This window comes from Pseudochaenichthys georgianus, chromosome 19 (genome assembly GCF_902827115.2).
Source record: "Pseudochaenichthys georgianus chromosome 19, fPseGeo1.2, whole genome shotgun sequence".
Lineage (NCBI taxonomy): Eukaryota > Metazoa > Chordata > Actinopteri > Perciformes > Channichthyidae > Pseudochaenichthys > Pseudochaenichthys georgianus.
This window is the reverse complement of record NC_047521.1, coordinates 254,744-281,365: the sequence shown is the minus strand read 5'-3', so window position 1 is coordinate 281,365 and position 26,622 is coordinate 254,744. Positions and strand designations below refer to the sequence as shown.

Here is a 26,622-nt window from a genome sequence, read left to right as displayed (position 1 = left end):
GATCTTAACGTGGAGATGATTTCCAGATGGAGCCCAGGAACCTGGCCCTGGTGTTCGGTCCCACTCTGGTTAGGACGTCAGAGGACAACATGACGGACATGGTCATCCACATGCCTGACCGCTACAAGATAGTAGAGACACTCATCCTGCACGTAAGATCGAGAAGCTGCCTTCTAATGCAGAAACACTGCACCACTCATTGTGCTGTGTTTGTGTTATCATTCATACTGTGTTGCTCCAACAGCATGACTGGTTCTTCACTGACGGAGAGCTCGATAACGAAGAGAAGGTATGTGAGCCCACAGAGTGATGTCATAAATACAGGGGGTGTTCGTCCTCATTCGTACGTCTATTTTGGGTATTATTTTCCGTTGTGTGTGTGTGTGGTCTAGCATTACTATACTTGTGGGGACCTACATCTGTTGACACAGTCACGTGTGGGGACTCGCCTCCCTTATGGGGACAAATTGGAGGTCCCCATGAGGGGAATCATTCATTTTAGGGTGAAGACTTGGTTAGGTTTAGGGTTAGGGTTAGGCATGTGTTGGTTATGGTTAAGGTTAGGATAAGTCTCCAGGAAATGCAGGTAAGTCAATGTAATGTCTCATGAAGTGATGTATACATGGTGTGTGTGTGTGTGTGTGTGTGTGTGTGTGTGTGTGTGTGTGTGTGTGTGTGTGTGTGTGTGTGTGTGTGTGTGTGTGTGTGTGTGTGTGTGTGTGTGTGTGTGTGTGTGTGTGTGTGTGTGTGTGTGTGTGTGTGTGTGTGTGTGTGTGTGTGTGTGTGTGTGTGTGTGTGTGTGTGTGTGTGTGTGTGTGTGTGTGTGCGTGTGTGTGCGTGTACGGACCCCGCAGGACAAGCGGAACATGCAACCTGTTCCCAACATCGACCATCTGCTGTCCAACATCGGCAGGTCGGGCATGCCGGGGGAGGCCTCAGGTGAGAACTGTGATTTAATGCGTGGCATGAGAGATGCATGTTTACTACGAGAGGATCATCTGCTTAACTAAAACTCAGCTCAGTTGAAATTATGATAAAGGTGCCAAGTTTGGACTGTACAAAAGAAAAGAAATCAAGAAATGTATACGCATAAATATTAAATATGTCACTATTCGACATGCTTTTACACCAACACACTTTTGGAAAGCCTTGTGTGAAAGGGCACTCACAAAATAAAATTCAATTACTTCAAAAAGGATTTGGAAGAGAAATCCAAAGCCTGTCTCTCCCCTCACGCAATCTGGCCAATTGCTTTGTGAAATGATATCTTTCATTTAAACTGACCCCTGATCTGGGTCTTCTGCTATCTGCTGGTGTTGACCAAAGATAAAGCCTTACATGACTAATGCCAATTCAACTTTAATGTTTAATTGCTTCTCTATTTTCTACTCTTAATGTACTTGTTGGTCTCACTTTCTTTATTTTCCAGTAGCTCTCTTTACTCTCCAGTTATTTCTCTGGCTGTGTATACTCATGATGTTTCCTACTCTTTCCAACTTTCTCTCTTTTTCTCCGGACTCTCTGCCCTCTTCTTCTGTAGCTGAGACAGTGGATCAGCCTCTTCGGTAGGACCAGGTCTTCCTCTTGTGTGTTTGGTGTTTCTATTGCACTTGGATTCCTTTTCTTTCCGTCTGTCTGACTTTCCCACCGTTGAAGCGTCATGCCCATGTCTTGCTGACACAGTACAGGGGTCCCCGTGCATGAAAAACACACAGTGTGTAGATTGATGCACGTGATGCATAAAGCTCACAAGCACCACAAGCATGTCCGACTCACCATGGTAACACCATGAAGCGGCAGCGCTGGTGTCCTGCTCAGCTGTGACAGGGAGGGGGAGGGTGGTGTAGGAGAGGACGGGGTCTCCGAGTTACATCGTTGTAAGAGAAAAAGTGGTAACACTTTTGGGGCCATCACGTAGCATAAGAGATGCTTTAAAGTTAGCTCATTAAGCCAAGTCCTCTTTTGGGAAACTGTTTGTTCGTACAGTAGAACAGAGAACTGTTTTAAAAAGTTCCTTTTTATGAAGAAAAAAGTTTAACAAAGTTGCCAGTGTCCAAAATGCTGGGCCCCGATCAAGAGCTTTTATGTGTGTTTCTGACACTTGGCACTACTGTCGGTTAAAAATAAACTAACTTTAATGCAACAATCCCATTGTCCCTGACCGCGATCCTAAACCCAGACATTAACTGAAACGTGACTTCTGTACCACCACACCACTCTGGTCACTCTGGTCATTTATGCAACCTCAATCAAAGAAGTGAGAACTGTTTGTTTGCCTGGTTCTGAAGATGAATCCTCCTGTAATGTCTGGAGTTCTGCTGTGATTAGACCCCCCCCCCCCCCTAACACTACTACCAGCCTGTGTCCAGGGATAACATGATTCTAATCCCATCTCTCCCTCCTCATAGATTCCACCACCAGCAATTTTCTTAAGTCCAAGGTGAGCAAGATATGCCTTACTTCTTTATTCTGGGAAAAGGATAATGGATTCTGGAATATGAAATATGGAGCGTCCATTATTCGACTGCAGTAGTGGCTATTAACAAAGTACATTTACTTAATTACGGTACTTGGGTAAAGTCCTAGTACCTCAAAATTGTACTTGAGTATTCAATTATATTATGTTATAAAGAATATATATCAAATATTAAAACAACTTATAAGTTATCCAGCAGCTGAATATAATGTTATTAAAATGAAGCTCTACATCACCAGCTGTAATAGAGAGGCGAAGTCCCTCCCTTTCCGGTGGACCTCCATGGGACCTTATTTCGGAAAAATTATGTATTGAAGTCAATGGGGAGAGAAAAGTTATCTTTCGATCCCGTTTGAATTGTGCCACGAATTATACATATGATGTTTGTCAATTTAAAAGATCATTTTGCAAGTAAAAAAAAAATGTTTGCCGTAAAACTGTGAAGTAACACATTTGTTTGTGTGAAACTGCTCAATGAACTACATCTCTGGTCTCGCACAACAACACACGTCACCAAGATGGCCGTCACTACTGTCTTGCCAAAAAAGGGATTGACTACCCTCACTATCACCATAATGAAACACGTCCAGAAGAATGTCATGCAAAGCTGCCTGCCTGCCTTCGATTCTGCCTGAACTGCCTGATCTTTTTAATGTTCAATGTCAACCATTTCTGCAGATAGCATGAAGTAGAAAAGATCGCCAATGCTAATGTAGCGTTAGCGTTAGCATGTCTCCCCCGGGGGCATCCGGGCTTAAAAGATGTATATAGAATGATCACACCGGTGTGACAGTACTCTTCAAAGGGTTCACGAAATATGAGTACTACTCCTACTGTTTAACATGTTGGGTTACTTAATGTTACGCTAATAAAAATGACAAGGCTAAGGCTGTAATGCTAACTAACGTGCTTGCTACTAGCTAGTTAGCTAACATGATCCAGCACTCCTGGTCCTTTCATCAGACGGGAAGCGAAAGAACGAGCAAGACCCATTGCTGGTATGATAACAACCTGGTACAAAGCACACAGGCATCTTGTTAAAGTTATCTTACCTTAGCTATCTCTTATATTTAGTGGAGGAAAACAATTATGACATCAGGACATCACTTACGCTCTGGGATTTGTAGTCTTTCTCGTTGCGTATTTTTCATAGTGTTATATTTCAACAGTTTTACGGCAAACTGATTTTTATTACATGAAAATTATTTTTTAAGATTGACAAACATCATATGTGTAATTCATGGCACAATTCAAATGGGATTGAAAGATACGTTTTCTCTCGCCATTGACTTCAATACTTTTTCCGAAATAAGGTCCCATGAGGGGAGGGACTTCGCCTCTCAATAGCCGCGTTCACACTGCGGTACTTTTCCCACAAAGGTTCCAGAACGCCGACACCTCCTCAACACATCAAGCATTTTCTCTTCCTTCTTACCCGATGATAAAAAACCATAAGCCTACCGGGTGCGCCCCTCACTACCACCTGTATCCCATATTTATAATGAGCAGGCCTCCCCTCCCCCGGCGCCCAAAGGCTGCCTTTACAAAAACAGAGGCATAGTACAACTTATTTGATCAACTTAAATAATAATTAAAAGGAAGATTTACTATAAACAAAACAGAACAATAAAATAGATGGATAACTATTAAATAATATAAGCTCCTAGATATGGCTTCATCAACCTCTGTGTGACTGTGATTTAACTTTTCAGTTTTCATCACTCTCCAAAAAGGACCTGAATGCCAGGGACTTCCTATCCAAGTCCATAATCTCTGCTGTGACCCGCAAACGTAAGAAAAGCCTAAGCACCCACCTGCAGGACGACAGCGCCGACGAGGACTCCGAGCACGAGCCTGTCAAAACCAGCAACTACGGGGGAGGACAGGAGGAGGGGGGGGAGGAGGAAGTGGAGAGAAGGAAGGAAGAGGCGGCCATGGGAGAACATACCTTCCCTAAAAAAGAAAAAAGGGTTGAAGAGGAAACGGCGGTGAAAGCTAGAGAGACCTCTGAGGGAAACCATTCTGTGGCTGCAGAGGAAGGGTCTGAACAGGAAGTGGGGAGTGGAGCAGGAAAAGCGGCAAAACATTTTGAAAAGGAGAGTAGGCGTAGAACCACCCCGCCTCGAAATGTGCCGCAGCTTCGTCCAAACAGTTTCCACTGCCAACACTACCAGACCACCTACCCAAGACCCCCAGCAGAGTCTTCTTCTTCCAATGTGAGGCCTCACAACCAGGCCAGAGGACTTCCCATAGTCCCTTTCTGGATCCGCCCCACCCGGCTTCCCAGCCTCTACCAGTCTCCGAGCTTTTATGGGACCCAGCAGCCCGACTGGAACCAGTCCGCTGCGGTCCACTACAGAAAGACAAGAGGGGAGAGGACCAGAGCTGTGTCCATGAATCTGGACCTGGAGCTGGGCAGGGGGGAGGACAGGGTGAGAGGGTGGAGAGCAGAGAGGGTGGAGGTGATCCGGGTCATTGAGGGACCACCGGGTCAGGTTGCACGTGTTGGGGTTCCTCAGGGATTAATTGTAGGTCCTGGGTCAATTCAGGAAATAGATCCTCCCCCTCACTCTTCCTCGTCCTCACCTGCTGCTCACCCTGTGGTCCTGAGGAGGTCGGGTTTGGCCCCCCGGGACAAGACGAGAGCGTGGCGGCGTCACACGGTGGTCGTTTAACCGTCTCATCCACTAATGGATGAGATGCACCCCCCCTTTACTCACAACACTGGAGCGCCTGTCACTGCCTCCACACACAGCATGTTGCTTTAGGGGTCTCTGATATTATGAGCAGCTGTAGAGTTTCATTCCAAAATGATATCACCGTCATTTAAAACATGTGAAACCCATAGGATTCACTATTCAACTCAAATCGAAGCTATGCATCTTTAACCCTTTACTTACAAAATAACTGTAGATTTTATTATCGTATATCGTTATACATTTCAAAAGAACATTAGGGCTGAAAAAGGTAAGCTGATCTAGGAAAACTACACATCAAAAAAATCTGATCACAGTTCTCAGGGAAAAAGTCTGTGTGGTGGGATCCACACCACTGTCTGTGTGGTGGGATCCACACCACTGTCTGTGTGGTGGGATCCACACCACTGTCTGTGTGGTGGGATCCACCCCACTGTCTGTGTGGTGGGATCCACACCACTGTCTGTGTGGTGGGATCCACCCCACTGTCTGTGTGGTGGGATCCACCCCACTGCCGTAGATAGTTGCGTTACATTACATTAGATGTCATTTAGCGGACACTACAACACACCAGACATGCCACAGAGCAATTGAAGGTTAAGCATCTTTCCCAATGTCCGCCTATACTGGTGAGGGTTATATATAATACTGTATCTGACAAGCTAACATGCTAACAAAAAACAGCCATGCTACCTTTTGTCAGTCACAATAGATATCTTAGCTAGGTAACTTGCTAATTTTCAGTTAGCTTGGTCAATAAGTTCACACAGTTGTTGAGAAGAGGTTGACTTAAAGTTGAAAATGCGCCAGCTGATAATCTGCAGTAGCTTCTGCTCCTCAGCTGACTCGTCCTTATGACCATCGCCTGAAGAGTCACCAGTGAGAATTCAAGGATTTAACAAGTGACTCCACAACAATTCCATTGACATGGCCAAATATTGCTGTTTTAAATGCTGGTCCGACAGGGGCTTTACAACAATATAATTAGATACACTTGTTTCCTAAAGTGGTTTAATTGAATGATTCTTGGGAAAATGTGGCAAAATATCTCTTTAGATGAAGTGAACGGGGTGATGAGAGATATACATATCAAAAAGAATAATGCAGAGCAGATGTATCTGTCTTTTCAAATGTATGGCTAAATATATTCCAGGGAAGTAAAACCTCTAAAATTACAACAACAAAAAGCATACACTAATGAATAACAGTGACCATGTTATTAAAGCATCTCTCAAGAGATTCTGATTGGAACAATCTCAATCGTTTACAGTGCTGTTCCTAATACAACCACTAGCTGGTGCCAAAGTAAGGAGTCCTACATCCTACACATAGTGGCATTATTATATATTTCTTAAACATTTTTTTGGAATAAAACCCTTAAGTTGTAAATGTAAAAGAGGTTTGAAATGAGAAAAAGCCATATGAGATGATTGAAATGAATCTCCTGCTGCCTCACCAGAAGACACTCGGCCACAGGTCTTATGCAAAGTGCCGTACATGCTGCTGTCTTCCTATGATGTCTTTGACAATACCCACATGGGCAAAAATAACCTATTCAACCAACCTGCCGCCCCGAGTGCAGCTCAGTGACTCAGAGGAAGCTTCAGTTTACTGCTCGGCCCTTTAAAGCTCTTGCAAAGCCTCCTGAGGTCCTGCAGGGACCCCCAGTCACCCCCCTGGATGATGGGACTTGGGCATTATGCCAAAACCTCCATGGACTAAAACATGTGTGCATGATATTTCAGTGAGTGCTAAGTATGCTAAGTGTAAGCCTGTCCTGCTGCCGTGTGTGTGCGTGTGTGTGTGGAGGAGCGTTTAAGGCAGCTATGCAACGTCATGCCAAAATGATTTATCTTTTTTCTGTTTGTACAATATCAGCAGAAATTGAGCCAAGAAGTGACCTGTGCCACAGTGAGGCTGATTATACATGATATCAGTGTTACTGCAAGTAGGTGAATAAGCTCCTTAAATCCAAACACCACAGTCTTACCTGAGTGATACTTCTTCCTTTCCACGTTGTCACTATCTTTGCTCCCGTTAACTGTGTGTCTTAATCATATCTACAGTCTGTCCTCTGTGCCCCTGTGCATGGACTTTATGTACGTGGGTGACTGTGCGTGGACCAATTTTGTAACAGTTGTACAAAGCCTTGTTAAGTTAACCTGTGTATAGAATTATTATGCATAATATATTAAATTATTTGTTTTGGAAAACGTGGTGTGCTTATTTTCTGATTCACATGTGAGTTTCTGTGGAAACAGTTGTATAATGTTGTGTGCATGTGAAGTTTAAGATATAAGCAGGTTTAAATGAAAGACCATTTGCATTATGGGAAGCGTAGGCTTGATCGGAATTTGAAACTGATTATGCCAAGGCACCGTATGAACATTACTTATACAAAAATAATTTCAGACACCTGCATTGATCAATTTAACATTTCACATCATAACTGCCATAGAATATCCGTATAACTTTATAGAGGCTAAAAACGGATTTAGAAATTATTTCAGACCATGTTTGATTGTCCTAAATCAACAATAAAACTCATGATTAAGTCATTTTACAATGAGCTTAACACACTTGTATAACTATATTCTAACTATATATTTGAAGTATCTTGTATTTATCTCTTAACAGTTATAAATGTGATTTAACTCACTTTGTGTTAAAGGTGGGGTATGTAATTTATTTCAGAAACACTTTTTGTTATATTCCATGGAATGATCTTAACATCCCGATAGCAATGAATATATTAAATGCTTTGACAATAAATACATAACATTTCATCTGTGGAAGCCGTGGCGCTGTAAAAAGCATGACCAATCATTTTAGCCGGCCCGGCTAAAATAACTGGATGGCCTACCTGCCTGTCAGCCTTCCATCTGTGCACAAACTTATCTCGTGCCCTCATTGGTCATGTATGCGTTTGTGTGTGTTGGAGGAGGGGCCATGGATGTATAATAAGTGTTAGAGAATAATTCTGTCTTTACTTCTAGATATTTAACCTTTCTGCCTGTTGACGTTTATAACCAACCCTGAGTCTGTTGTCTCCGTAAGGAATGTGCTAATGCAGTCATATGGTGTTGTTCCCAGTTTTATGACCGGTCAACTCTCGGTCACAGAGCCTAAGATCTCCAGATGTTGGAGATATCTCCAGTGTTCCCAGGTGTTTACGCACCATCCCCCAATATGTGGATTAACTCTCTGTAAACTATTAAAAGGTCTATCGCGAGAGAGGCTGGGCAGATTTGACATGGCAACCCACCAGGGCAGTCAGAGTCTCTGGCTGCTGTGACTTGTGATGTGAATGTCTCCTTGTGATGTGAACAAAGCTCCAACTCTCCTCGTGTCTCTCTGAGTCCTGACTCTCCATTGCTGCAGTAGTTTCCCTTACAAATTGGCGTTGTCGGCAGGATACCAACAAATCTTCAGAACTGGTAAGTGTAATTTCAAATCCACATTTGGACATTGCCTTAGCAGAATCTGTGATTGACGCTATCCTAAAATTACCTGTGAAACTGAGCGGTTGTGTTTCGTTTTTTGGTTGATGATAATTTGGGGATAGTAAACCCAGGGAATCATTGTCTGGTGACTTTTTGTCCTGGCTGATTTTCTCTGTGTATGCTGCTCGGGACGGAAGTACCATACAAGCATGCACAGCTCATGTTTGGAGAAACCTTAAAGAAATACATCAGTAAAGTGGAGCTTCTGTATGAAAGCAATGTAAAGATTTGTATTGGACAAATCGCAGAATTCTGGGGGTTTCAGCGGCCAACACAGCAGCTAAAAAGAAGCAGCCAGAGATATTCCCCCCATCGCCTCTGTGAACACGGCTCCAGCAGCAGCTGCGGGTGTGTGTAAATATCCCCCCGTGTTTGGGTGGCTGGAGCAGTGCAGCTGAGAGGGAGAAAGTCACAGCTTTTTGTCTATATCTTTAACTCACACCACCGCCGTCTCTATTAAAAAACGAGATGGTCTAAAAGCACTCGTTGTTTGTGACCGTCTTCTACGTTATGCTGGTAAGGTCGGGGCAGTGCGAGGTGCGTGCATCTCCCGATGCGCCACAGTTCCCTACCTTGCTGGAGGAACGTTCCCTACATTGCTGGAGGTACTGGTGCCGGTCCGGGGTGCATACATACAATGAGTGTGCAGAGGAAAATGTAAACAAGAAGCACACTGTAATTGCTTTTATATTGGAACATTTATTTCTCAAACCTATGTTTTATGGAAGAGGAAATGTATTTCTGATAAACTAATCTTTTATCAAAAGGTAAAAGGTGAATTATTATAACATTTAGAATCATTGAGAAGCGGTTATATCCACATTGACTAGCTCACCTTTAACTTAAAATAACATGTCTCTGCTTTGGACTGATGAGTATATGATTCTTGCATGTTAAATGACTAACACAAACCTTACATGTATGCATGTGCATGTGTCAGGAAGGCTCCCAAATAATTCTGAGGGGCCTATCCTATTTTAGTAATTGAATGATAATGTGCTAATCCATTACTTTGAGTTGTCTTCACTCAGGAAAACATCTCTATCAAGTGTTAACCCAATAACTAGGACAGCTCTGAAGGCCAAGGGTCAGAGAGAGAGGGTCACACCCTCCGGCTGCAGAGGGCACCCCCAGCCACGGGCAAGGAGGCACGAGGTCGATCGAGATGAGAGGATTCTGCTCTTCACCTTTCTGCTGAGAGGGGGTTCTTCTCTTCATCTTTCTGCTCAGTGGGCTCAAGCAGACAACCCTGCAGGACGAGCGAGGGCTTCAGAGGCTTCTATAATACAAGGTTCCTTGTTTCTTGGAGCAGTTTGATGTCTTCCTAACCTCTCCCATCACGGGGGGGGGACCTGGATGCGCCACTTGGAATACGCAGTTGCACTGCCTTCAAGCAGATAGCAGAAGGAATGCAGGCAGATGAGCCTCCGTTTCACTGGGAGGATGAACTACAGTTGTAGCGACAGCAGGAAACAAACAAAGTCGCTGAGAGGCTGAGGCCGGGCCTGTTTCATGTTGTATGACACGCTAAAAAAGTACTTGCTGAGATCAACAGCTCTGTTTCGTAGTATTGTGGTTTAATGAAAAAACTAACGTGATGGCCATCTTGGTGACGTATGCAAGACCAGAGTTGTAGTTCATTGAGCGCTTCACACGAAAAAAAATTGTTAATTCACAGTTTTACGACACATTTATATATTTTTTACTTTCAAAATGATCTTTTAAATTGACAAACATCATGTGTAATTCGTGGCACAATTCAAACGGGATCGAAAGATAATCTTTCTCTCTCCATTGACTTCAATACATGATTTTTTCCAAAATAAGGTCCCATGGAGGTCCACCGGCAGGGGAGGGACTTCGCCACTCTATTGAAAAGTTGGGCCATTTTATCATCATGCGCCAATGAGCAACTCTCATAGAGTGGCGAAGTCACGCCCATCTACTTCCTCCCCATGGGACCTTATTTCTGAAAAATCATGTATTGAAGTCAATGGAGAGAGAAAACTTATCTTTCAATCCCGTTTGAATTGTGCCATGAATTACACATATGATGTTTGTCAATCTTAAAAAATAATTTATATATATATATATATATATATATATATATATATTAATATAAGACTATGAAAAATACACAACTAGAAAGACTACAAATCCCAGAGTCGCGTACATTAACGTTACACAGTACACTCGTGTTACTCACCAAAACCTTGTATAGCCGGTCCGCAAGTTGCCACCTACGTTTTAAAAAGCTTAATAAGCACCGTAACTTTCATGATATAATTTCTCGGTCATAATCGGTTGTTTCCGTGAACGGCCTATCATCTCGACTCTAGATGATAGGAAAGGAGGTTTCAAACTTCCTTTATAACCTCCTTTAGCGTAGGAACCACTGGACCTCCCTCACCGAAAGGAGAGGAGAAAATGCTGCCCCACAATGCCTTGCAGCCTCAGCATTTGCTGTCACCCAACAGTCGGCCGTTCACGGAAACAACTGATTATGACCGATAAATTATATCATGAAAGTTACGGTGCTTATTAAGCTTTTTAAAACGTAGGTGGCAACTTGCCAAAGTGCTTTGTTTTGAATGTTCATCAGTATTATAATCAAAAATAGAAATATGAACGTTAGTTTTTACTGAAATGATCAAATAAAGTCAACATCTCACAGTCTTTACTGAGCTGTGTGGAGTTTGTTCAACTTTTAAAAGATGTTTGAATGGTGATATACACAGTGATAGATGTTAAGGACTAACGTTTATAATAAATACATCTGTATTGATTTTAAGATATTTTCATAGTTCATACAATCATACGTATTGGGATCATTTGTATTAATGTAGAGCAGGGGTGGGGAACCTCCGGCCCCCGGGCCGTATACGGCCCGCGAGACAATTTGATACGGCCCTCGAGGTAACACACGCAAAAAAGAAAACAAATTAAGAAATCTAGACCGCAAAATATGTAACAAGCGAGTACCTGTTTTTCCTGGCCAAGGTCAGGGTCCTTGAACACAACACGAGCCTAACGTGTCATCACGTGGTATATGTCTCCTCCGACAGGGGTTTAGTATGGAATGCCATTTAAGCCAATATTAAATAAATAAATATATACATAAATAATTAAATAAATACATATATATAAAAATATGCCTATGAAATTAATTATAAAATAAATAAATTAGGCAATAAATATGTATACATGTACATTTAAATACACAATTATTTATTTCATGGGACTTTTATTTCATAATGACACATTTATTTATTTCAAGAGACTTGTATTTCATAATGACACATTTATTTATTTCAAGAGACTTGTATTTCATAATGACACATTTATTTATTTCAAGAGACTCGTATTTCATAATGACTTATTTCATGTGACTTGTATTTCATGATCAGACATTTCCATTCATTATATGCAAATGAACGGGGCGTGGTTAGCTCACAGGTCCAGAGACCCAGACCAAAGCAACAGCACCACACTGGCTACTCGAGAAGAGCAAGAAAATGGAGGAGAAGGACTATAAGGCAAACTACTAAATGAAAATAACAACATGGAAGACGTCGGTGGGCTCCAAGACTTAACTGGTTCTTATCTGGTCCGCCCAATGCTGCTCTTCTGAGAGAAACCGCTCTGACAGCTCTCTCTAGTCTCTACTGGGAAACAGATAAAAGTCCTTCTGGAGGTAAGCAACGCTACACAATTACACCCAGTCTGAGAGTAAAATATGTCTCGAAGGTTCGTTTTGCTTTCTTACAACGTTAAGTTAATGTTAACGTAATCTTACGTTTGCTAGGAGGCTATCGTTACGAGCTAGCTGTCTTAGCTAACAACAGTTAGCAGCTAACGTTTTCTGCAGTTTGTGTTGCCCCTGAAAAACGTGATGTAGTTATTTAAGGGTATGTTAAATTAACGTTATTCTACAAGTTGAGAGAGTTAAGTTGTGTTTAAAATCGTCAATGTAATGCACGTTAGAGGTTTTGTGTTGGACATGAAGTTAGCTAACGTTAGCTAACTCCACCAGGCAGCTAGCTTAATACAAAGAGGGGTTTTGTGCTTCATTGCAAACTTTTCTTTGTTAATCTACCTGAAACTGTAGGGACAGTTTGTTTCTACTCAACTATACAGACCATTGTTGAGGAGATTAAAAACATACTGTACATGAGTTGGGTCCAACATATACCTTGAGTAATGTTACTTTGCTGCTAAAAATGAAATATCATCATCAGATGAGGACATCACCAAAGTGTGTGAGCCTGTCAGGGGATTTGATCTGTTCTCTCCATGTCCTAAACACTGCTCTGGTATTACTTATCTTGTAACATGTAAGTCTCCCGCTCTTGTCATCTTTCAGGCTTTGCATTTGAACTCCTATGACTGGTTGCGGACTTGAAGGGAACGCCTTCCTGACATCCAGGAAAAAGGTGAGATTATAATACATTTGAATGCCAAAAGCAAGTTATTGTTTTTAACTTTTTAAATATGATTGTTTTGGGGCATTTCAGTTGTATTGGACAGGCAGTAGAGATCTACTGGAAACAGTGGAGAGGGAGGAGATGATATGCAGCATACGGCCAGCTGGATGGTTGCTGCTCCGTGTGGAACGTGTCCTATCAGGTAAAGCACTTTGGTACCCAGTTATTTATGGTGTTGAGTTTGAATTTAGCTTTTGGAATGTAATTTCCACCTGTGCATTGTAAAGACTGAAAAAACAGCCTCAGGTTAAAGCTTGACATGATTTGGTCTTTTACTTAAGAATGTGTTTGTCCTCCTGTGTTGTCTTATTTCCTTATCTTTCTTTCAGGTGTAACATCTACCAATGGTTGTACATGACAGAGACCTCCTCCGCCTCTTTGCTGTCTTACTAGTCAATCCTTCTGATCAGGTCCTTTCCTAAATAGTGGTAAGTTTTACAGTTCAGTGTACGTTAATTTAGTAACTTAATGCTTTACCGCTGTTGAATAAATCCTATATTGCTAGTCATTTTATTAAAACTACGATTTGTAAACTTTTTGATTCCAATTACAATAATCTTTTTGTTATAATTGTAAAACATATCTTAACATCCATCAGCAATCAATACAACAAATCATCCAACACTAAATAGAAGAAATCTGGACCTATTTATTTTGATACAGCAGCATGTGTTGGGACTGCTCATTGATGTCATCAAGAGCCATTGAGTCTACCTTTTGTAGTCGGCCTCTCAGAATGTTTAGCATTTATTTGTATTTTAACATTCCTATAATAATTAGTTTTTTTATTGTTTTGTTCTTTATTTTTGTTGTGAGAATCACTTAAATAAATAGTTATACTAATATTATTGTTGTTACTATTATTAATAATGTCTTCTTTGTTTTCTTTATTCATCGCTGCAGAAAGGATCATGCCAGCCCACATCAAACACCTGATCAAGAGCTTGTGAACCTCACTGCTGCAGACGCCTGTGTGATATTCCACTCTGACTGGAACCCTGAATATGACCTGCAGGTACGATATAGATATATATATATATATATATATATCTGCTCTGTCCGTCCTAAAGATAGTTCAATACGGCTACAACAACAACAACAACAACAGTCTTTCCGTTTATTCCCTCGGTTCTTTAAGTGTATATTATTTTCCCACTTAATGCTTAAAAACGTTGAACAGCAGCTGCACATGATGCTCTTTTGACCCCTCTTTTAATTTTTTATTTCAGGCTCAAGCTCGGTTCGTCATCGTTTTGGCCAGTCTAAGGCGGTGAAGGTGTACCGTCTGATCACTAGAAACTATGAGAGGGAAATGCTGGATAAAGCTAGTCTGAAGCTCGGGCTGGACCGTGCCGTCCTGCAGAGCATGAGTGGGAACAACAACGGGGTGAGAAAAATAAAATCTGTCATATTTCTAGATGCCAAGTCATGTTTGGGTCAGTCGCTGTTGCAGTACACTTAGTTTATTTTCAAAAAGAGTTTTCTAAATCCACTTGTGTAAATGTCTCTCTGCGTCGCCTTTAGCCGGTCCAGCAGTTCTCCAAGAAGGAGATCGAGGACCTGCTGAGGAAAGGAGCCTACGCCGCCATCATGGACGAGAACGACGAAGGCAATCGCTTCTGCTAGGAGGACATGGACCAGATCCTGCAGCGAAGAGCCACCATCATCACCATCACCAGGTATGTTCTTAGCAGCACGAGCCACTTGCGCTTTGTGAGACACCAAGTTCTTGGTTATTTGAAATGTAATATTGATGATGTAATAATTAAAACTAGGGATGGGTACCGAGCCCTGGTATTAAATGGGCTGAATTATGAAAGACCGTGGTACCGTTAACGTCCAACGTTATCGATCTTTGTATCGGTGCTGGAGACATTTAAAAAATAGATGTCATATGTATTATATCTACATAAACATTATATCGCAGTCTTACTGTTGCCAACTCCGTTTCTAATATGCAATAAGACTACAAAGTGCGTCTATGATTTGTTTTCGATCTTTCCAATCCAGACGAGAGATCTCTCTCCCCTGTCGGTGTGCGAGGGGGTGGGGCAGTTTACACACACAGAACCTGCTACATGCATGCAACACGCACACACACACGCGCGCGTGCGCACACAAACACATGGCGGAGAGAACTAAGCAGACTTAATGATTCTAGGGCTATACAATAGTTCACACTGGGTAGTTTATTTAGTTTCAAAAAAATTATCCACCGATTTACAGACGTCTCTTTCCCCATGTTAGTCAGTGGGAAAAATTATTTCTGGGCCGGTCGATGTCACAGACTGATAAGGAAATTGTAGTACCGCCGTTTGGACACAACGAATATTTTCCTCAGAGTCCTGGGGGCTTTGTCTTGAGGTGGAAAATGCTTGTTGCCAATAGTGCAAAAAGAGTTTAGCATGTAAGGGCGGTAACACGAGCTATTTGTCTAAACATTTAGCAAAAGTGCTCCACATTCAGACGGAGGAATGCACCGGACTGTCTTTCTAGTAGCTCTGTAGCTCCATGCACGAGTAACGTTTCCACGTCAGGTGTATATTATGTATGTTAGCAGCAACACACAAAGTTAACTCAATGATACAAACATGGGTTAATGATTAGAGGTAACTGAGTTATTTATTTTGTTAAAGTTTCAGCTATTCTGTTTACAGTTCTGTCATCAGATTATTGAATACGATTTGTTAAAACATTGTTGTTTCTTATTTTCAGTTTGCCTCAAGCTGTGGCTGTACGAGAAAGACGTGGAGGACCAAGAGATGCTGGCCAGATTGGCAAAGACCGATAATAGAGAAGATAATGGGAATTAACAAGAAAAAGAAAAACATTTTTTATAATTTCTTTGTTGCTGTTTACATTTTGAATTCGGTCTACCTACGCTGTAAAATGTATTATCTCTTGGATTTACACACGGCATCTATTGCACGTCTGTCCGAACTGGGAGAGGGATCCCTCCTCTGTTGCTCTCCCTGAGGTTTCTCCCATGTTCCCCTTTAAACTGTGGGTTTTCTCCGGAAGTGTTTCCTTGTACGATGTGAGGGTCTAAGGACAGAGGGTGTCGTTTTTCTCATACTGATATTCTGAACAATCTGTGCTGTTGTATTTGCTGTAAAGTGTCTCTACTGTAGGCTATTTTGATTATATGTACAGCACTTTGGCTCCACCAAAAATCGTTTATAAATGTGCTATATAAATAAAACTTGATTTGTTTAAGGTTACATCACCCATTATGACAATTTGCTTTCCTTTTTCTCTTAACTGAATCGTCCTGTCTTTAAGTATAATACAATGTAAAGTCCTTTTCCTGCACCATTTTTACTGTATGTGTTTGGAGAAATGACACAATCAATGGCCCAGAATTGTACTTTATAAACTATGAATCTTGTGGTGCTTGAAGAAATACAGACTGGCTAAGCCGGCCAGGTTATATATTTTGTAGCCATTTTTTTGCAATATTTATAAAAATGTCACTAGTTATTTAAACAAACCACTATCTGAGGATAATACAAGCAACCATAAAACACCCTTTACTAAAGCCATTGAAGCCCATGAAGAATTTATCCTTTCACAAAACTTTTCAACTGCTGTAAGTTAGGGCACTCTGTGCAGAATTTGCGAGGAATGAACTGGAGCAGAGAAATATTCATATATTAAAAGACAGCAGCTTCATAAGAGGCCAACAAGAGTGACAGTGTGTCAGTGTGCTGAAGGATAGACCAGCTATCCAGGCCAGATTCTAAAGACTTTCCAAGGGGTACACATGCTGCTGCCGGAGTACTGACTGGAAGTATTGCTGGTATCAAGTCTACCATCCTCTTAAAATACTCTGTCCAACAAGATCAGTCTCATGACAGAGGATTGTTGGAAAAGTACACAGTAAGTACTTCATAGTTCTTGTGGGGGTAGTTTCAGTCGTACTGAGTCCAACAGGATCAATTATCTCACGAAGAACTAATGGCAACACAAAATAATTCCCTCATCAAACTTAGCAGAAGTGGCCAGATTTTGTTCTCAGCAGGGGATTTTGACAGAGTATTCCTCAAACAATACACAGTTAAAGTACTTCAATGTATTGCAAGTAGCAGGCTAAATAATACAAAGTCAAACAGTATCAATTGAATTAAGTGGTAAAATGGTAAAATCATATTTTTATCATTCATCAAAGATAGCAGAAAACATGCATTATGTAGCCTACTAAGGAGGGGACTCTGACAGAGGATTACTCACAAAGTAGCTACACAGCAAAAGTAGGCTACTTCATTTTATTTCTGGTAGAAGTCAAAATAGTACGGAGTCCAACAGTGTCAGTTTCCTTAAGAACTTGTGGTAAAACATATTTGTATCACTGGTCAAATATAGCAGGAATGAAGAGCAGCTGATTTGAAAGAAAAAAAACGCGAGAGACGGCGGAGTGACCGCAGTGCAGAATCGCTGTAGCCTATAGTTTAAATCTCCTAACAATGTTGTCCATTTTAGACATAGGCTTATTATATTTACAGCCCTTAGTAACATCCATTTTCTGGGCTCAATATGTGTCTTGGCCGTTTTCGTTGTGATCGATAAATTCACCTTGTTTCCCTTTGTTTATAATATTATCACCGCTTTTGTTTTGAAATCACTTCCGTGAGTTTCACCCCGCCCCCCGTTGCACTGACCATTAGACCATTTAGTAAGGTAAAAAGCAAAAAGGCCTCTCAAACGCTCTTCCGTTTACGTGTTTAATAAAGAAAAACAATTGGACGGTAGATACACAGATTTAAAATAGATGCATTTGATTTAAAAATAACAAATATAATTCAAAATGTAAACAGCAACAAAGAAATTATAAAAAAAAAATTTCTTTTTCTTGTTAATTCCCATTATCTTCTCGTCTTTGCCAATCTGGCCAGCATCTCTTGGTCCTCCACGTCTTTCTCGTACAGCCACAGCTTGAAGCAAACTGAAAATAAGAAACAACAATGTTTTAACAAATCGTATTAAATAATGTGATGACAGAACTGCAAACAGAATAGCTGAAACTTTAACAAAATAAATAACTCAGTTACCTCTAATCATTAACCCATGTTTGTATCATTGAGTTAACTTTGTGTGTTGCTGCTAACATACATAATATACACCTGACGTGGAAACGTTACTCGTGCATGGAGCTACAGAGCTACTAGAAAGACAGTCCGGTGCATTCCTCCGTCTGGATGTGGAGCACTTTTGCTAAATGTTTAGACAAATAGCTCGTGTTACCGCCCTTACATGCTAAACTCTTTTTGCACTATTGGCAACAAGCATTTTCCACCTCAAGACAAAGCCCCCAGGACTCTGAGGAAAATATTCGTTGTGTCCAAACGGCGGTACTACAATTTCAATCTGTGACGTCGACCGGCCCAGAAATACTTTTTCCCACTGACTAACATGGGGAAAGTATGGAAGCCCATTTCCGCCACTTGAAAAAAATAAAATCCCCATGAAAAGTCATTATGAGATAAAAAAGTCGAAATTATGAGATAAAAAGTCATAATTATGAGATAAGAAAGTCGAAATTATGAGATAAAAAGTCATAATTATGAGATAAGAAAGTCGAAATTATGAGATAAAAAGTCATAATTATGAGATAAGAAAGTCGAAATAATGAGATAAAAAGTCATAATTATGAGATAAAAAGTCATAATTATGAGATAAGAAAGTCGAAATAATGAGATAAAAAGTCATAATTATGAGATAAGAAAGTCGAAATAATGAGATAAAAAGTCATAATTATGAGATAAGAAAGTCGAAATAATGAGATAAAAAGTCATAATAATGAGATAAAAAGTCATAATTATGAGATAAGAAAGTCGAAATTATGAGATAAAAAGTCATAATTATGAGATAAGAAAGTCGAAATTATGAGATAAAAAGTCATAATTATGAGATAAGAAAGTCGAAATAATGAGATAAAAAGTCATAATTATGAGATAAAAAGTCATAATTATGAGATAAGAAAGTCGAAATAATGAGATAAAAAGTCATAATTATGAGATAAGAAAGTCGAAATAATGAGATAAAAAGTCATAATTATGAGATAAGAAAGTCGAAATAATGAGATAAAAAGTCATAATGAGATAAAAAAGTCGAAATAATGAGATAAAAAGTCATAATTATGAGATAAAAAAGTCGAAATAATGAGATAAAAAGTCATAATTATGAGATAAGAAAGTCGAAATAATGAGATAAAAAGTCATAATTATGAGATAAGAAAGTCGAAATAATGAGATAAAAAGTCATAATAATGAGATAAGAAAGTCGAAATAATGAGATAAAAAGTCATAATTATGAGATAAAGTCATAATTATGAGATAAGAAAGTCGAAATTATGAGATAAAAAGTCATAATTATGAGATAAGAAAGTCGAAATTATGAGATAAAAAGTCATAATTATGAGATAAGAAAGTCGAAATAATGAGATAAAAAGTCATAATAATGAGATAAAAAAGTCGAAATAATGAGATAAAAAGTCATAATTATGAGATAAAAAAGTCGAAATAATGAGATAAAAAGTCATAATTATGAGATAAGAAAGTCGAAATAATGAGATAAAAAGTCATAATAATGAGATAAGAAAGTCGAAATAATGAGATAAAAAGTCATAATAATGAGATAAAGTCATAATTATGAGATAAGAAAGTCGAAATAATGAGATAGAAAGTCATAATAATGAGATAAGAAAGTCGAAATAATGAGATAAAAAGTCATAATTATGAGATAAGAAGTGCGCATGCGCTGCAGTGGCGCTATCTTTAAAGGTCCCTTCATCACCTTGCTGCTCTCCACCATGCAAACAGCATCTATCTAGTCCTAAATAAGGTAACTATTACAGGTGACTTTTGTAAATGTTAGATGTTACATATAGCCTATATTGCAGCTAAACTACAACAATGCAGTTCATAGCTTTGACATTACCTGTTATGAACTATAATATATATGCCTATAGTTTTGTGGTAACGTTCACGCCACTAATGACAATAGTGTAGGCATACTGCTGCTGTGAGTTGCTCTAACTCTAACCCGTGAACGTTACCACAAAACTATAGGCATATATATTATATTCATAACAGGTAATGTCAAAGCTATGAACTGCATTGTTGTAGTGTAGCTGCAATATAGGCTATATTTAACATCTAACATTTACAAAAGTCACCTGTAATAGTTACCTTATTTAGGACTAGATGCTAGGGATGTGCATCTCCATCACTGAGGCCGATGCGATGCGCATCTCGATACGTTGCCACGATACGATACATTAACGATACATTTGAAACACCAGGTGATACGATACGATTCACCCCTGTTGCGATACAGTTCGATACGATTTGATTCAATATTATGCGATACGATGCGATTCAACACAATGCAAAAATAATGATACTTCAATTTGGTACGACAGAGGATTTTTGTTTTATTCCTTATATGCAGCAAATCATACATTAACAAAAAAGTGCTTTACATATTTGGTACTGCACATCCCATCATGCCGTTTATTTTTTTAACTTTAAAAGCTCTCCAGAGTAGGCTACAGTACAATTGTATAACACCTCACAGTTTAACAATGTAAGGATGCATTGCTCATGATTAACAATGTGCAAATAACAGCTACCATAGTGCAATGCCCATACAGCTGCCAGCCTGATGTGCTTAACACTCATTCATAGGCTGACTCACCAGTGAGCAGAAAGCAGTGGGTTCTATAGGAACAATAAAGAATACAAATAACCTTTCACAAACAGGTATTTCATAACTGCTTACAGTAAGGAAGACATTTAAATTATTATTGACCGTCACAGGCTGCTGTAAACTAAACACCACTCTCTCTGACCGAACACCTCACTGAGTGATTTAACTCATATGTCTAACTTTCAGGTTTCTCTTTTCAGCCGCAGACCCCATGTCGCCTCTTTATGTGCGTCGCTAAGTTCCTCGTACTACGTGTGTACTTTAAAGCGGCTCGGCATCGTTTACAATTTGCGAGCGATTTTTCAAGTTGACTGTAGTATATAGTGCCGCGCACATATACCATCAGGACGTTACTGATGGGGTGCGGCTGCGGAGTGATACTGTGTGTATGCAAGCCCGCATCTAGGACGGATCTATGTATCATGGCTGTAGACCTGTTGAGTAATAAAGATACCTCATACAAAGGTCTACGGATACCTTATTACTCTCCATGACCTGCGGTCAGCTATATAGCATAAAAGGACTATTACACCGTCTTTCTTGAACAATCCGAAGTGTTGCCAAACGTTTGATTTGTAGGTATTTTTCGGTGCGCTGTGTTTCTCTTTCTCCTCAACTTCCGTGTGTGTTGATAACTGAGACTCTCGGCCTCGGGCGAAGCAAATATCCAAATCAAAGATCGTCTCTGCTGAGCGTTGACAGGATGAGGGGATTTTATATGAATGAATCGGTTTTTTACCGATGCAAAGACGCTACGCAATCGATGCATCGCGAGTTCAACCCGGTTCAACCCAAACTGTAGCCGATGTGCACTCTTTCAACCGGTGCACTCGCATCTTGAACGTTTATGCCGATGCGAATCGGTGAATCTTAACATCTCTACTAGATGCCGTTTGCATGGTGGAGAGCAGCAAGGTGATGAAGGGACCTTTGAAGACAGCGCCACTGCAGCGCATGCGCACTTCTTATCTCATAATTATGACTTTTTATCTCATTATTATGACTTTTTATCTCATAATTATGACTTTTTATCTCATTATTTCGACTTTCTTATCTCATTATTATGACTTTTTATCTCATAATTATGACTTTTTATCTCATTATTTCGACTTTCTTATCTCATAATTATGACTTTTTATCTCATTATTTCGACTTTTTTATCTCATAATTATGACTTTTCATGGGGATTTTATTTTTTTCAAGTGGCGGAAATGGGCTTCCATAGGAAAGAGACGTCTGTAAATCGGTGGATAATTTTTTTGAAACTAAATAAACTACCCAGTGTGAACTATTGTATAGCCCTAGAATCATTAAGTCCTTAAAGCTGTAAAATGCACTAAAATCCGAATCTAGAGATTTATTCTCTCTCTCCATTCATTCTAGTGAGCCGAGAGTGTGTGCTCGGGGGGGCAGGACTTAAGGGGTGCTTAGTTCTCTCCGGCATGTGTTTGTGTGCGTGTTGCATGCATGTAGCAGGTTCTGTGTGTGTAAACTGCCCCACCCCCTCGCACACCGACAGGGGAGAGAGATCTCTCGTCTGGATTGGAAAGATCGAAAACAAATCATAGACGCACTTTGTAGTCTTATTGCATATTAGAAACGGAGTTGGCAACAGTAAGACTGCGATATAATGTTTATGTAGATATAATACATATGACATCTATTTTTTAAATGTCTCCAGCACCGATACAAAGATCGATAACGTTGGACGTTAATGGTACCACGGTCTTTCATAATTCAGCCCCGGGGCCCATTTAATACCAGGGCTCGGTACCCATCCCTAGTTTTAATTATTACATCATCAATATTACATTTCAAATAACCAAGAACTTGGTGTCTCACAAAGCGCAAGTGGCTCGTGCTGCTAAGAACATACCTGGTGATGGTGATGATGGTGGCTCTTCGCTGCAGGATCTGGTCCATGTCCTCCTAGCAGAAGCGATTGCCTTCGTCGTTCTCGTCCATGATGGCGGCGTAGGCTCCTTTCCTCAGCAGGTCCTCGATCTCCTTCTTGGAGAACTGCTGGACCGGCTAAAGGCGACGCAGAGAGACATTTACACAAGTGGATTTAGAAAACTCTTTTTGAAAATAAACTAAGTGTACTGCAACAGCGACTGACCCAAACATGACTTGGCATCTAGAAATATGACAGATTTTATTTTTCTCACCCCGTTGTTGTTCCCACTCATGCTCTGCAGGACGGCACGGTCCAGCCCGAGCTTCAGACTAGCTTTATCCAGCATTTCCCTCTCATAGTTTCTAGTGATCAGACGGTACACCTTCACCGCCTTAGACTGGCCAAAACGATGACGAACCGAGCTTGAGCCTGAAATAAAAAATTAAAAGAGGGGTCAAAAGAGCATCATGTGCAGCTGCTGTTCAACGTTTTTAAGCATTAAGTGGGAAAATAATATACACTTAAAGAACCGAGGGAATAAACGGAAAGACTGTTGTTGTTGTTGTTGTTGTTGTTGTTGTTGTTGTTGTAGCCGTATTGAACTATCTTTAGGACGGACAGAGCAGATATATATATATATATATATATCGTACCTGCAGGTCATATTCAGGGTTCCAGTCAGAGTGGAATATCACACAGGCGTCTGCAGCAGTGAGGTTCACAGGCTCTTGATCAGGTGTTTGATGTGGGCTGGCATGATCCTTTCTGCAGCGATGAATAAAGAAAACAAAGAAGACATTATTAATAATAGTAACAACAATAATATTAGTATAACTATTTATATAGCACTTACACAATAATTGCAAAGTGATTCTCACAACAAAAATAAAGAACAAAACAATAAAAAAACTAATTTTTATAGGAATGTTAAAATACAAATAAATGCTAAACATTCTGAGAGGCCGACTACAAAAGGTAGACTCAATGGCTCTTGATGACATCAATGAGCAGTCCCAACACATGCTGCTGTATCAAAATAAATAGGTCCAGATTTCTTCTATTTAGTGTTGGATGATTTGTTGTATTGATTGCTGATGGATGTTAAGATATGTTTTACAATTATAACAAAAAGATTATTGTAATTGGAATCAAAAAGTTTACAAATCGTAGTTTTAATAAAATGACTAGCAATATAGGATTTATTCAACAGCGGTAAAGCATTAAGTTACTAAATTAACGTACACTGAACTGTAAAACTTACCACTATTTAGGAAAGGACCTGATCAGAAGGATTGACTAGTAAGACAGCAAAGAGGCGGAGGAGGTCTCTGTCATGTACAACCATTGGTAGATGTTACACCTGAAAGAAAGATAAGGAAATAAGACAACACAGGAGGACAAACACCTTCTTAAGTAAAAGACCAAATCATGTCAAGCTTTAACCTGAGGCTGTTTTTTCAGTCTTTACAATGCACAGGTGGAAATTACATTCCAAAAGCTAAATTCAAACTCAACACCATAAATAACTGGGTACCAAAGTGCTTTACCTGATAGGACACGTTCCACACGGAGCAGCAACCATCCAGCTGGCCGTATGCTGCATATCATCTCCTCCCTCTCCACTGTTTCCAGTAGATCTCTACTGCCTGTCCAATACAACTGAAATGCCCCAAAACAATCATATTTAAAAAGTTAAAAACAATAACTTGCTTTTGGCATTCAAATGTATTATAATCTCACCTTTTTCCTGGATGTCAGGAAGGCGTTCCCTTCAAGTCCGCAACCAGTCATAGGAGTTCAAATGCAAAGCCTGAAAGATGACAAGAGCGGGAGACTTACATGTTACAAGATAAGTAATACCAGAGCAGTGTTTAGGACATGGAGAGAACAGATCAAATCCCCTGACAGGCTCACACACTTTGGTGATGTCCTCATCTGATGATGATGTTTCATTTTTAGCAGCAAAGTAACATTACTCAAGGTATATGTTGGACCCAACTCATGTACAGTATGTTTTTAATCTCCTCAACAATGGTCTGTATAGTTGAGTAGAAACAAACTGTCCCTACAGTTTCAGGTAGATTAACAAAGAAAAGTTTGCAATGAAGCACAAAACCCCTCTTTGTATTAAGCTAGCTGCCTGGTGGAGTTAGCTAACTTCATGTCCAACACAAAACCTCTAACGTGCATTACATTGACGATTTTAAACACAACTTAACTCTCAACTTGTAAAATAACGTTAATTTAACATACCCTTAAATAACTACATCACGTTTTTCAGGGGCAACACAAACTGCAGAAAACGTTAGCTGCTAACTGTTGTTAGCTAAGACAGCTAGCTCGTAACGATAGCCTCCTAGCAAACGTAAGATTACGTTAACATTAACTTAACGTTGTAAGAAAGCAAAACGAACCTTCGAGACATATTTTACTCTCAGACTGGGTGTAATTGTGTAGCGTTGCTTACCTCCAGAAGGACTTTTAGCTGTTTCCCAGTAGAGACTAGAGAGAGCTGTCAGAGCGGTTTCTCTCAGAAGAGCAGCATTGGGCGGACCAGATAAGACCAGAGCAGACCAGATAAGAACCAGTTAAGTCTTGGAGCCCACCGACGTCTTCCATGTTGTTATTTTCATTTAGTAGTTTGCCTTATAGTCCTTCTCCTCCATTTTCTTGTTCTTCTCGAGTAGCCAGTGTGGTGCTGTTGCTTTGGTCTGGGTCTCTGGACCTGTGAGCTAACCACGCCCCGTTCATTTGCATATAACGAATGGAAATGTCTGATCATGAAATACAAGTCACATGAAATAAGTCATTATGAAATACAAGTCTCTTGAAATAAATAAATGTGTCATTATGAAATACAAGTCTCTTGAAATATATAAATAAGTCATTATGAAATACGAGTCTCTTGAAATAAATAAATGTGTCATTATGAAATACAAGTCTCTTGAAATAAATAAATGTGTCATTATGAAATACAAGTCTCTTGAAATAAATAAATGTGTCATTATGAAATAAAAGTCCCATGAAATAAATAATTGTGTATTTAAATGTACATGTATACATATTTATTGCCTAATTTATTTATTTTATAATTAATTTCATAGGCATATTTATATATATATGTATTTATTTAATTATTTATGTATATATTTATTTATTTAATATTGGCTTAAATGGCATTCCATAGAATGAGCTGCCTGTGAGCAGAGCACCAGAACGCCGCTCCGGGCCGGGACTTCACAAATGTCAGTACCCATAAGGAGCCGTACACATGCTGCAGTTTTTGCGTGGCTGTGTCTTTAGTTGAAAGCTCAGTGGCGATCTGTTCATCTGTCATGCTGATCATACAGTCGATAACTTTGTTGTTATTAGCATCTGGTTAGCTAGCTATGCTAACGAATATAAGAAGCTTTTTCTACTACCAGTGAGGTAAAGGCACATCTTTATATGATCATTATAGTTATAAAAAAATAAGAGAATAAAGTAAACAGGTATAAAATACTATATGACAGTAAAAAAAAGTTGTTATTAATAAAGAAGAATACAGTTTGAAAGGGGAGTGATTTGTAAAATATCCATAAAGAAAAAAAAAATCTGCTTCCAGTTCTGTTTCATATGGGTGCTGAGAGAGGTATCCATAGATCTCCTAATGTTGCTCTCAAAGTGCACCAAACTTCAACATTTAAAAAAAAATCTTCCCGGGGGAACATGCGCCGGGCCCAGACCCCCCTAGGAGGTTAGGTCCCCCCCCCACTTAAATCATGTTCACATTGATAGGAAACTAAATTGCACACATCTTGTGTCCATATCTTTCTGTTTTGATGGCCATGCCACAACCGTGCACGTGCATGCATGTGCG

At 39.9% G+C, this 26,622-nt stretch overlaps 1 protein-coding gene and 2 long non-coding RNA genes across 8 annotated transcripts in view; 2 read left to right on the top strand and 1 right to left on the bottom strand.

Annotated features, from left to right (window-relative positions):
- Positions 1-7,385, top strand: part of LOC117464740 (rho GTPase-activating protein 23-like) — a 113,053-nt gene extending 105,668 nt beyond the window's left edge. Inside the window, 5 exon segments of the mRNA XM_071206841.1 lie at positions 27-152; positions 245-289; positions 855-939; positions 2,409-2,440; positions 4,189-7,385. Of these exon segments, the coding sequence (XP_071062942.1) occupies positions 27-152; positions 245-289; positions 855-939; positions 2,409-2,440; positions 4,189-5,151 (1,251 nt within the window). The 3' untranslated portion in view covers positions 5,152-7,385.
- A 4,659-nt stretch (positions 7,386-12,044) lies between these two features.
- Positions 12,045-16,408, top strand: LOC117465085 (uncharacterized). Of its 4 annotated transcripts, XR_011645010.1 has the most exons (8): positions 12,047-12,369; positions 13,039-13,108; positions 13,190-13,301; positions 13,489-13,587; positions 14,063-14,174; positions 14,389-14,546; positions 14,684-14,838; positions 15,875-16,408. It is a non-coding gene; the product is annotated as an uncharacterized lncRNA (long non-coding RNA). The 4 variants fall into 4 exon arrangements; XR_011645008.1 differs by having other exon boundaries at positions 12,045-12,369; positions 13,039-13,301; XR_004554146.2 differs by having other exon boundaries at positions 12,049-13,108.
- Positions 16,409-18,020: 1,612 nt separating this feature from the next.
- Positions 18,021-25,582, bottom strand: LOC117465061 (uncharacterized). Of its 3 annotated transcripts, none has more exons than XR_011645012.1 (8): positions 25,231-25,581; positions 24,504-24,573; positions 24,311-24,422; positions 24,025-24,123; positions 23,417-23,528; positions 23,035-23,192; positions 22,743-22,897; positions 18,021-18,101 (listed from the first exon to the last, which is right to left on the bottom strand). It is a non-coding gene; the product is annotated as an uncharacterized lncRNA (long non-coding RNA). The 3 variants fall into 3 exon arrangements; XR_011645013.1 differs by having other exon boundaries at positions 24,311-24,409; XR_004554140.2 differs by having other exon boundaries at positions 24,311-24,573; positions 25,231-25,582.
- Between the last annotated feature and the right edge of the window lie 1,040 nt (positions 25,583-26,622).